The 12,020-nt window shown below is 38.4% G+C and overlaps 1 protein-coding gene across 1 annotated transcript in view; it reads right to left on the reverse strand.

The window, feature by feature from the left end:
- MRPS9 (mitochondrial ribosomal protein S9) overlaps positions 1-12,020 on the reverse strand; it is a 93,607-nt gene that overhangs the window by 79,196 nt on the left and 2,391 nt on the right. Inside the window, exon 2 of the mRNA XM_006872440.1 lies at positions 5,065-5,244. Within this exon, the coding sequence (XP_006872502.1) occupies positions 5,065-5,244 (180 nt within the window). The remainder of the gene's footprint in view (positions 1-5,064; positions 5,245-12,020) is intronic.

The raw sequence follows: 12,020 nt of genomic DNA on the forward strand, positions 1-12,020 counted from the left end.
GTAACCACTACGCTACCAGAGCTCCTTTTAATAGAGAGTAGGCATCATTATTTTTATTTTGCTGTTGTTGTTAAGTACCATGGAGTCGGTTCCGAGTCATAGCGACCCTGTACAGGATTTCTGAGGCTATAAATCTTTACGGGAGCAGAAAGCCTCATCTTTCTCCAGCGGAACAGCTGGTAGTTTCAAACTGATAACCTTGAGGTTAGCAGCCAGACTCGTAACCACTAATGAGTGACAGAGCATGACTCAACTGACATTGATACTACTTACTGACACCGAAAGGAATCTCTTAATCCAGAATCACTTAAACTATAATGAATTTATCAGACAAGAGAAATCTATTTAGCAACAAAATATATCTTCCTCATAATACAAGTAGCTCTGTTTCCTTTTAAAGTTTATATATTTTAATTAAGTATCAAACAGACATTTTTCATGTAACTTGATGATTACTTTACTGGCTAAATGTAAAGGAGATTAGCATATGTTCTCTTAGTAAAACATCACAAACTGACATCAAATCACTTTTACCACATACGTACACAAATACTCAGTTTTAAAAGTATTACAAGACCATTACTTATATTTACAGTGCTGTTAAAGATTTCTCTGGAAACAACTGTATTTAGCCAATCAAAGCTAAATACATGTTTCAAATTTAAGAGATATTTTAATGTATAAAAAACGCTTTAAATCAGAAAATTTGTGCTGAAATACATTTACAGAGGGTTCCAGCAAACATTACTCCAACAATTGGATTAGTATGAAAAATCTGATTTCTCAAGTATGTAACATGTTGCTGTTGTTTTTGTTGTTAAGTGCCATTGAGACAGTAGAGTCAGTTCTGACTAATAACGATTCTGCATAAGGGTTCTGAGGAGTGGCTGGTGGGTTTAAATGGTCGACATTTGTGGTTAGCAGTCCAGTGCTTATCTTACAGCACCACACAAGGGCTCCTAAAATATATAAAATCACCAATGGTTTAACCTGAAGACAATGGCACCAATTTATCTGTGAAAATTCTCTAGAGAGACTAGAATTTGATGTAGGTAGCTAACTTAAATTATGGAAGATAACGATAATGGTTTCTTCCAAGAAGTGGCCGGTAGGTTTGAGCTGAAGACCTTGACGTTACCAGTCCACTGCTTAATCTACAGTGCCATATCAAGACATGGAAAATGTCTACTCTGTCTAAATTTTATTCTCATGAAAATAATTTCAAACATCCCAAACTAATACTCTGATGCCCACTACCCCAAATAACATAATTCATTTTAAAATACACTTACAAGTACTGGATACAGACCAATACCAATTAAAAATATAAATATAAAACCCTCAGCATAATATTAGCAAACTGAATCCAGAAACACATAAAAAGGATTAAATGTCCTGGAAATTTAAAGTTCATTTAATAGCTGAGAATCAATGAATGTCTGAATACTATACCAAGTCAAGAGAACAAAGGACAAAAACTACGTAATCTCAATAGACAGAGAAAGCACAGTTAACTTGGAACAACCAGGCTCTGTGATACAGGGATCTAGGCATAGTTTGAAGAGGGGAAATAATACTAAAAAGCTTAACTGTCTTATGAATACTGGTTTCCCTTGCCTACTATTGTAATATAGACACTTGAGTGGGATAGAAAGGAATGTTGGGAAACATGATTACAGAAATCTTATAAGCCTGTCTTCAGCCTATAACTGATTGGAATACCTAAAAGGGGTTCTACAACTTGCCCAGTGAAATAGACCTCTTGCAGAGCCTTTACAGAGTATAGGACCTTAGGTGGAATCCTGAGTCCCATCCAGAACCTTATGAGGTGGGACATTCCCACTAGCAAGGACAAGCAGACCAGCCTGGAACAACTAGAGCAACAGAAGATACATCTTCAAAGAAAGATCAGCAGGAAAAACCCAAAACAAAAGTGTCAGCATGACTGGCTACTACAAGAATAAGCAAGCTGTTCACTGGGAAGCCATCAAGGCTAGCAATCAAGTTCCTTCAGGACAAACCCCCTTCTACGACTGAAACGCAAAAGGAACACACAAACAGGCATGTAAGCTTGCTGACGACCACATTGGTCTACGAGTGAGTGGAAGAGGCGGAAAGACAGCAATGAAGAAATGGGCTGAGTTCAACCACAGTCCACTGACTCCCGTTGACCTGGAGATAAGAGAGAGAAGAGGAAGGGCTGGTTGGTCCAAAGTATGTTGAGACCTGGGGACACTTTAGCCCATGGACAAAGACATAGCCACAGAGGGCTAGAGCTGAGAGTGAAGCATCCAGTTGACATGAAGTGAGGGGAGATGCACAGGAACACTCAAACTTGCAGACAGTATCCATCTGACCTAGCCTCTATGGCTTGATAATCAGAACTTGAATAGAGGAAGACTACAAAGAAAAAAAATTTTTGATAAAGGAAACAAAGCTAAATTGCTATAATTTGTTGCTCTAAATACCAACAGAGAGCCTAGGAGTCTTCACATCAAGTATCAATGCTATACCCTCTGTAGACAGGGTAGATAGGGACTGGCAACTTACACATTGGCTACTTAAAATGAGGGGGCAATAAAGTCATAAAGTGACTGTCTTACAGGGTTTCAAGAGGGAGTTTAGCATAAGAGTATAGGGGAGAAGAAAGAGTCCCCACTGAATAGTTTTCATCTTGTCTAGATGGGTCTGGTAAAAGAGATAGGGGTAAGATTCATATGATTCAACTGTGAATAAATGTTATGACTAATTGTGATTATCATGACTAATCACAACTGTGAAGGTACAAGTTTTGCAACAAAAACAGGGGAGTGGTTAATCTTACAGTCCAGAAACAGAGGACTCTAGGAATATCAGGGGAGAAGAGCACAAGCAGAATACGGGACCTTATCCAGAGAAGCAGCGATGCCAGAGACAGAGACAAAGACGGGGTCATGGAGAGGGGTAGCAGCTGAGGACTCTAGATTCATGGGAAGTGAGGGACTAAGAGCTGGTGGCCAGGAGGCAGACTTGCAGAATGTGTCCTTTGGAGGTGTAAATTATTATATATGCCTGAGTGTTTTTTTGGTTTTTTTTTTAAAAAAGCTTAAGTGAATAGAAAAAAATACTGTTAACTGATGGTACATGGAGGGGATTATAATCACTGTAATGAAACAAGGTGCATGATTTGTTGAATTTAAAACTGATGATCTGCCCTGTAAAGTTTCATTCAATCCACAATAAAAACCTTTAAAAAAAAAATATTGCGTATGAAGATAATTACTATGTCTCAAAAATCAATCAATAAATAAATAAATTAGTGGTACTGTGGATAAAGCACTGGACAGCAAGTCAGTTTGAACAACAAAGTCAATGGTTCAAATTCACTCCTTGGAAATCCTACACAGGGTCGCTATGAGTAGGAATCGACTTACCAACAAGCTGAAAAATTACATATTGAGGATACTGTCAGGTTATCTATTATCCATGAAATGAAAAAAATATGATAAAAGAAGAATGGGCTCAGAGTTGAAAGTTTTGAACTTCTCCTTTATTTGCATATTTTCATAATTAAACAAGAGACTTAGCCTTTTTGTATTTCCATCTCCTCTCCTAAAAGTGGAGCAATAGCTATACTGCCTATGATAAAATTAGTGTGATGAGCATAGAGTATTTTTAACATTTCCATATCATGTCCATATATCACAGGATTCAAAAAGAGGACAGCAGTTAAGAAAGACAGAGCCTCAAATGAACACCACCTAGGGAGCAGTAAGAAATTCTACTTATTTTGGTAAAATCCAAAATGTTGACCTGGAGTTTTATAGAGATACTGCATAATATTCATAAACAGTTAAGAAAGATAAACAAAGGGATATCTTAGAAAAGGACTAAATCTAAAATGCGTAAAAATTGTATTATTAAAGTCATATAAAAATATTAAGTATATATGAGATATTTTTCAGTTAACTATAAAACAACATGGACTGTCATATAATACCTTTTTTTAAAAATCAGAACACACTTCAAAACTTATTGTTAAATGTAAACTCCATTACTAGCTACCTTGAGAGAGCTAGTAAAAAGTATCAATTACTTTTAGCAAGAATATACTAATTCAAGAGTGAAAAAGGAATTGTTGTTGTTGTAGAGTGCCATCGAGTCGATTCTAACCCATAGCAATCCTGTAAGGGTTTCCAAGGAGCAGCTGATGAGCTTGAACCACCAACCTTGCAGTTCAAATGGCTTTGCAATCTGACGCATTAACCCACAGCGCAACACCAGGACTCCCAAACAGGAATAGGGTTCTAAAAATATCCTCAAATCATTTAAAACATGTTTTTACTTTGAAAATCCAAATATACACTATTATTATTGTTAACTGCCATAGAGTTGGCTCTGATTCACAGCAACCCTACGTAGGGTTTCTGAGGAGCGACTGGTAGATTTGAACCAATGACCTTGCGGTTAGCATTCCAGTACTGATCCAGTGCCACACCAAGACTCCTTAAATATATACTGTTGTTGTTGTTGTTGTTGTTAAGTGGATACTACAGTAGATTAAAACATTGAGTGGAAGCTTATTTATGGGATCTCTTAGAAATGTGACTACATTTTTGTTGTCGTTGTCATCAAGTTGGTCAGTTCTGACTCATAACAACCCTGTATAGGGTTTATGAAGATTGGCTGGTGAGTTTGAACCACTGACCTTGTGGTCCAGTGCTTATCGTATAGCAATCTATTGTATCATTGTATAAGAAAGCCAAGTGTAAGACTACAGACCAGGACAAATACTTCCGAACAGTACAACACCATCATTCACAGTGGTTCCTGTGACCTTGGATGGAGGGAGATGTCTTATTTGTAGCTAACTTCTACAAATTCATGACATTTTATAGTGCTTCCAACAAGTGTAGCATCTCTCTTCTAAACCATGGTTGCAATTTACAATGTATACTGGCATTCTTCCTTATTCTGACAGTTTGATTAAAATCCACAGAGATAAGGGGTGCATGTTGAAGAAAAGTGCTTTCAATATCTAAAACCCTACAGTAATTGCTTTTCTAACAAAGGAACTGTACTTACATCAATGTCCTCTTGGGTAAAAGTTTCTGGATCTTCTCCCATCATGTTGGCTAAATGTCTCTTTCCTATGTTGAATTCTTCAATCTGCTTTTTAATAAAATCCACTGTGTATGTTTCACGTCTTGAGGCCGCAACATTTTTCTTTGTGGTTACAACAGTGACGTGCTTTAGTCTTAATATCTAAAAGAAAATATCAATAAAAAAGGTTTTAAAATGAAGCAACTATCTTGTAGGCCATCTTCTAAATACACCAGAACATTCAAACAGCTGCCTTTTATTATTACGGCTCTCAGTTGACAGAAGTCCAGAAATAAGGTAAAAGATCTGGTAAGAAAGTTGTTAGAAACTATCTTTTGCTCAAAAGCTTGCTTAAAAGCCTGTGTTTATAAGGCATTTTAAACTATTAGTATTTCAACACATTCAATACAGAAACTCCTACAAGTGACACGCTATAAAAGATTCCTGGGTGGCACAAAGGGTTGCACTGGACTATTAATCTAAAGTTCAAACCCACCTAGTTGCTCCTCAAGAGAAAGCCCTAGAGATTTGTTTCCATAAAGATTACAGCCAAGAAAACCCTAGGGAGAGGGTGTTGCTACATGTCAGAATCAATGGCAGCAATGGGTTTTTTGTTTGTTTGTTTATATCTACTTTGTTGTTAAGTGCCTTTGGATCGATTCCAAATCATAGCAACTCTGCATTACAGAGTTTTCAAGGAGCAGCTAGTGGGTTTGAACCGCTGACCTTGTGATTAGCAGCCCAGTGCTGATCCTACAGCACCATACTGTTGTTGTGTTGTTATATTCCGTGGAGTTGGTTCCAACTCATAGGACCCTGTACAGGGTTTCCGAGGCTGTAAATCTTTAAGGGGGCAAAAAGCCTTATCTTTCTCCTGTGGAACAGCTGGTAGTTTCGAACTGCTGACCCTGAGATTAGCAGCCCCATTCGTAACCACTACTCTACCAGAGCTCCTTACAGAACCATACTTGGACCACTTTATCTAACATAAACATTCGTACTTGATACTGATTATTACTCTCCCTGCCCCAGGCATAATTCAATAAAATGTCTTCAATAAAATGTCTTCAAATGACATTGAACAGTAACACAGTAGCTAGATATAACTAGAACAAATCTTTCTGGTCTTGGTTTACTTTTCTCAAGATATGAAATGTGTGCTTCTCAACTTTTGCCAACCTCCAACAATTTTTAACACCTTAAAAGCAAAATTCAGACTTTGAAAACTTAGTAGCCCATTTATTCCCTTTTTCATTAACACAAAAATTCATAAGATACATTACCACCAGCACCTCCATTTCCTTATCCTTTAAGAATCACAAATTCAAATGACTTTATAATATTTCATTACAGTTACTACTAATATTACAGTAACAAAATAATGGTAATAAATTGTGTTTTTTTAAATTCCTCCAAATCTTTCTCTTAGGAGACCAGAGAGGAATTTTTCTCCTTAAAATATTATTTTATAAAGACCTACAGTGTTACTATTCATGAGTAAAAATATGACCAAAATTTGCTTACTTATGTTATTTTTCAGTGCCGTTGAGGCAGTCTGACTCATAGCACCCCTGTATAAGGATTTTGAGGCTTGTAAATCTTTTTTGGGGGGGTGAAGAGGGGGTGGAGAGATATACACAGAAACACTCAGGAATATATAATCATTTACACCACCAAAGGACACATTCTGCAAGTCTTCTTCCTGGACGCCAGTACTTAGTCCCTCTCTTTCCATGACTCTAGAGTCCTCAGCTGCATCCTCTCTCCAAATCCTCATCGCTGCCTCCATCTCTGGCGCCCCTGATTCTCTGGATAGGGTCTCATATTCCACCTATGGTCTTCTCCCTTGATGGTCCTAGGGTCCCTCTGTTTCTGGACAGTAAGATTAACTACTTCCCCATTTTTGTTACAAAACTTCTACATTTACAATTGTGACACTCACAATTAGTCAATGATAACAATTACTCAGTAAGAATCTTATCCCCATCTCTTTTCACCGGACCCATCTAGACAAGATGAAAACTATTCAGTGGGGACTCTATCTTCCTCCCACATACTCTTAAACTAAACTCCCTCTTCAAAACTTGTAAAGTCTTGTAAATCTTTGCAGAGACAGAAAGCCTCATCTTTCTGTGAAGGAGCAGCTGGTGTGCTTGAACATCAACTTTTGGGTCAGTAATTCATTGCTTATCTTATAGCACCACAGCACTCCCTGTGCTTCTATGGGGTCTGGACTCCTAACAACCCTGTTGGCGGTTTACCAAGGAGCAACGGGTATGTTTGAACCACCGACCTTGTTTGCAGTTCAGTGCTTATTCTGCAGCACCGCACCAAGAGTCCATTCTTACGTATAAAGCAAAAAACAACTCTGTTGCCACTGGGCAAATCCCAACGCATGGCGATCCCATATGTTGCAGAGAACTGCTCTGTAGGGCACTGTAAGACGTAATCTTAATGGAAGTAAATCACGAGGTTTTTCTCATGCAGTACAGCAGAACGGATTCAAATCGCCACTTTGGGTTAGCTGTCTAACACAAACTGGTCAAGTGCTTCCAACTCATAATGACCCTATATAGGATTTCCAAAGAACGGCTGGTGGGTTTGAGCTGCTGACCTTACAGGTAGCAATCCAGTTATTTGAATTAGTGACTGTTAACTTTATATATTTTTGTTGTTGTTAGGTGTCATTGAGTAGATTCAAACTGATAGCAACCCTATGAACAAAAGAACAAAACACTGCCTGGTCCTTCACTATCTTCCTGATTGTTCCTGTGTTTAGCCCATTATTGCAGCCACTCTGCCAATCCATCTTGATGAAGGTCTATTATTTCACTAACCCTGTACTTTACAAGCATGATATCCTTCTCCATGGAATGGTCCCTCCTAAGGCCACATCTTCAGTACGTGAGATGAAATCTTACCATTCTTGCTTCTACAGCACATTCTGGTCATACTTCTAACACAGTCCTCTGACAGGTCATGGTCTATTTAATATTCTTCACCAACATCATTCAAAGGCATCAATTCTTCAGTCTTCCTTATTCACTGTCTAGCTTTCACACACATAGGAGGTGATTGAAAATACCATGGCTTGGACCAGGAACACCTTATTTGATTTCGAACACTTTACAGAGATCTTCTGCAGATTTGCCCAAGGCAATATGCTGTTAGATTTCCTGACTGCTGTTGCCGTCAGTATTGTGGATCCAAGTAAAATGAAATCCTTAACGATTTCAACCTTTTTTCTGTTTGTCATGATGTTGCTTATTGGTCAAGTTGTGAGGATTTTTGTTTACTGTTTACCTTCTATAATTAATAACAGCTTTCAACTGTCATTGCTTCGTAACGTGTCATTGTGGGTGTGACTTGGTAGACAGGGCAGCTGAGTCCTTATCCTAGATGTCTCATGATTTTAGGGTACAACTTGTGTATGTACACATTCATGCATGTATACACATAACATTAGCAATAAAGGCAATAGTCACTGAATTTTTCTACCCACAATCCACTCTGTCAAGTGCACCCTTATGGTGTTTTGTTCACTGTGTAACTGCTTATTTTTTTGTCACTTTTTTCTGCCTATTAATTTAAGCCTTTGTTGTTGCTAAGTGCGATTGAGTGAGTTCTGATTCATAGTGGCTCATGGGCTTGAACCCGCTTCACAGTCCAGTGCTTAGCCTACAGTGCCACACCAGTTTTCTGTTTTCTGCAGAATCAACCCTGCTTACTGCAGCCACTCTGAATTAATTTTTAGCTTCATGTACCATTATCCTATCTTCAGATTTTTTTCCTTAACAGTTTCTTTTTCATTCTATCTTCTTTTCTGAATGGTTCATAGTTCTTTCTCACTTTACCTTTTTTCAAATGTCACTAGCAGCGGCATGAAGTGATGTGAAATAATTCTTCCATTCACTGAGTAAGTATTCCTTCGTATTGTTGTAACTTATCTTTTGCACATTATTCCCTCTCTTGTCTCTACAACATTTCAACATGAACACAAGCAAGAGCTGATTACTGCCTTGAAGTCTCATTTCCTCAGCTGAACTAAAATTATTCTGTGGCTATGTAAATTCTCCAGGTTGTGACATGAGGTGGCAGCTTAGTTTACTAGTTTTAACATAAATGAAGTTTAAAAAACTGTTTATAAATCATTTTATTGTTGTTCACTTAGAAAAAACACCTTTAAGAAAAAAGAATGTCTCATTTAAAATCTTTACAAAGATACTTGTACAAACTGTTTTTAAGACAAATTTGTTGTTGCTAAAGTGCCGTTAAGTCTGTTCCGACTCATAGTGACCTTGTATAGGATTTCTGAGGAGCAGCTGGTGGGTTTGAATTGCCAACCCTGTGGTTCGCAGTCCATTGCTGATCCTACAGCACCACACGAGGCATCCTTTAAGACAATTGTTGTTGCTAAGTGCCGTCTAGTCAGTTTCAACCCATAGTGACCCTGTAGGGTTTCCAAGGAATGAACTGCCAACCTTGAGGTTCAAACCAATGTTGCTGTCAAATGTTTATTCAACAGCACCACACCAGGAGTCCTTTAAGACAACTGTTGTTGGTGGTGTTTTCCAGTTGGTTCCGACTCATAGCGACCCTGTACAGAGTTGAGGAGCAAACGGTGAGCTTAAAACACCGACCTTGCAGTTCAAACCAACTCTGCAGTCCAGTGCATTAACCCACATGGCTACACCAGGACTTCTGATGTTGTTGTTATGTGCCGTGGAGTTGATTCTGACTCATAGCGACCCTGTACAAGGTTTCTGAGGCTATAAATCTTTACGGGAGCAGAACGCCTCATCTTTCTCCTGCAGAACAACTGGTAGTTTTGTAACCACTACACTACCAGAGATCCTTTGGCAGTCTGGAAATTCTAACATTTATTAAAAAATCACAGCATTAATACCAGGGTATTGACTATATTTACTATATGTTCTGAATTCCTCCAGCAATCGAGGGTCACAGAAAAATATGCATATTCCAAAGAGTCCATTATTCATCTGTACAATCTACTAAGGTAAAATAAGGCTGATTCTGAAATAGCTACCAGACCTTTAGCTGAAAACACTAAGGATTCCTTGAGAAAATTTGCTTTGCCACTGTTACACAGTTCCCAACAAAATTTTCCACAGGGTCCATTTCTAACTGAAAAGCTACAATAAGAGCATTTTCCACAGACTTTGTTTTTTATGGAACAGTATATACAACTGGACAGATTCACTTCTTTTTACAAAGATAATCAGTGCTTAGACAACTATAATTTCAATCAAACAGTCTGCCAAAGCAGCAGACACAGCACTGACAGACCAGGATGTCCCGACTCTGGCCAAATGCCAAGGCTATACTCAACATTAATGTCATTACAGTGTAGTAAGGAGTGTCCTTTCAGTTTAATTTAATCAAAATGGGACAAAGAGTTTCCTAAATTGAATAGAAAAGGTAAAAATATTTTGAAGAGTAGGAAAAAAAGAGATAAAGACTGGAGTCATATTAGAGAAAATACAGATGGAAACAATACAATATAAAAACTCCAAGAAAGGGACTAGAGAAACTGTTAACCAGCAACAACTTTCTAGAAGCACTGGTGGTGCTGTAGGGCAGCACAGGATTGGCATTCAACTCCACTGGCGCCCAAGGGAGAAGGATGAGGCTTTCTGCTCCCATAGAGATCTACAGCCTCAGAAACCCTATGCAGGGTCGCTATGAGCCAGAACTCACTTCACAGCACCACCACCAACGTCAAAAAAAAACAAAACAAAACAAAAAAACGGTGATAAGCCCTAATGCTGGTAGAAAAGGGGTCACGTATCAATGATGGGATGTGAATTCCTACAGACTTTGTGAAAAGTTATACGGCAATATCTATTAACATTTAAGATGCATGCATATTCTGCAGCAACAATCTCACAACTGGAAACCTCTCCCACAAAAATAAAAGCATCACTACCTAAGAAATATAAAGGGATCTTTACCTTATGTTGGCCAAGACAGCAGAAACAAAACAAATGCCAAACAATTGCTCAATCAACTCTGATAAATCCATACAGTGGAATATTGCAAAGCAGCTAAAAAAACATTTTAGATATACAATTATGAATGAGATCCACTCAATGGCAACTAACAATAAGTGATTATTGCTCTTGCTATGAGATTACTTCTGTGTGTATAGCATAGCAATTAAGACGAAATAATTCCCCATAATCAGCTCTAATATAAATATAATGCAATCAAAACCCCATGATGTGGTCTGATGTGACAAGCCCTGGTCTGATTTAATTATCCTATGTGTTGTAAATCATCACTGCCATGATGCAAATGAGGTTAGTTGAGTCAATCTCGTTTGAGATATACAAGGAGAGAGAAGGAAATAGAGAAGGTTGAACCTACTACCACCAAGAAAGCCGAGCCAGGAGTGGAATGCACCCTTTGCACCTTGGGTTCCTGTACTGTGACGCTCCTAGATCCAGGGAAAGACTGATGCCAAGATACATGAAGACCACCAAGGAGTGTTGAACTTACTGAAAGGAGTCAAGGACCTTTCTCCAGAATTCAGATTTGTAGCCTCCTAAACTGTGAGAATAAATTTTGTTAAATTTCTGTTTGTTAGAACCACCATTTGTGATATTTCTGTTATAGCAACACTAGGTAACTAAGATATAGCTAGTCAGATACGATAGACCTACATACCCACCACCACTTAAGAGTTGACTCCAAATCATCACGACTCTGCATAGGGTTTCTGAGGCAGCAAGTCTTTACAAGAGCAGAAAGCCTCGTCTTCCGCCTTCAGAGTGGCTCGTGAGCTTGAACTACCGACCTTGTGGTTAGCAATCCAGTGCTTATTAGCAATACCAGGGCTCTTTAACAGAGACTATTGTTGTGGCTAGTGGGCTTGAACTACCAACCTTGTGGTTTGTAGTCCAGTGCTGATCCTACAG

The sequence above is a fragment of the Chrysochloris asiatica genome, unplaced genomic scaffold (assembly GCF_000296735.1).
Source record: "Chrysochloris asiatica unplaced genomic scaffold, ChrAsi1.0 scaffold00197, whole genome shotgun sequence".
Classification (NCBI taxonomy): Eukaryota; Metazoa; Chordata; class Mammalia; order Afrosoricida; family Chrysochloridae; genus Chrysochloris; species Chrysochloris asiatica.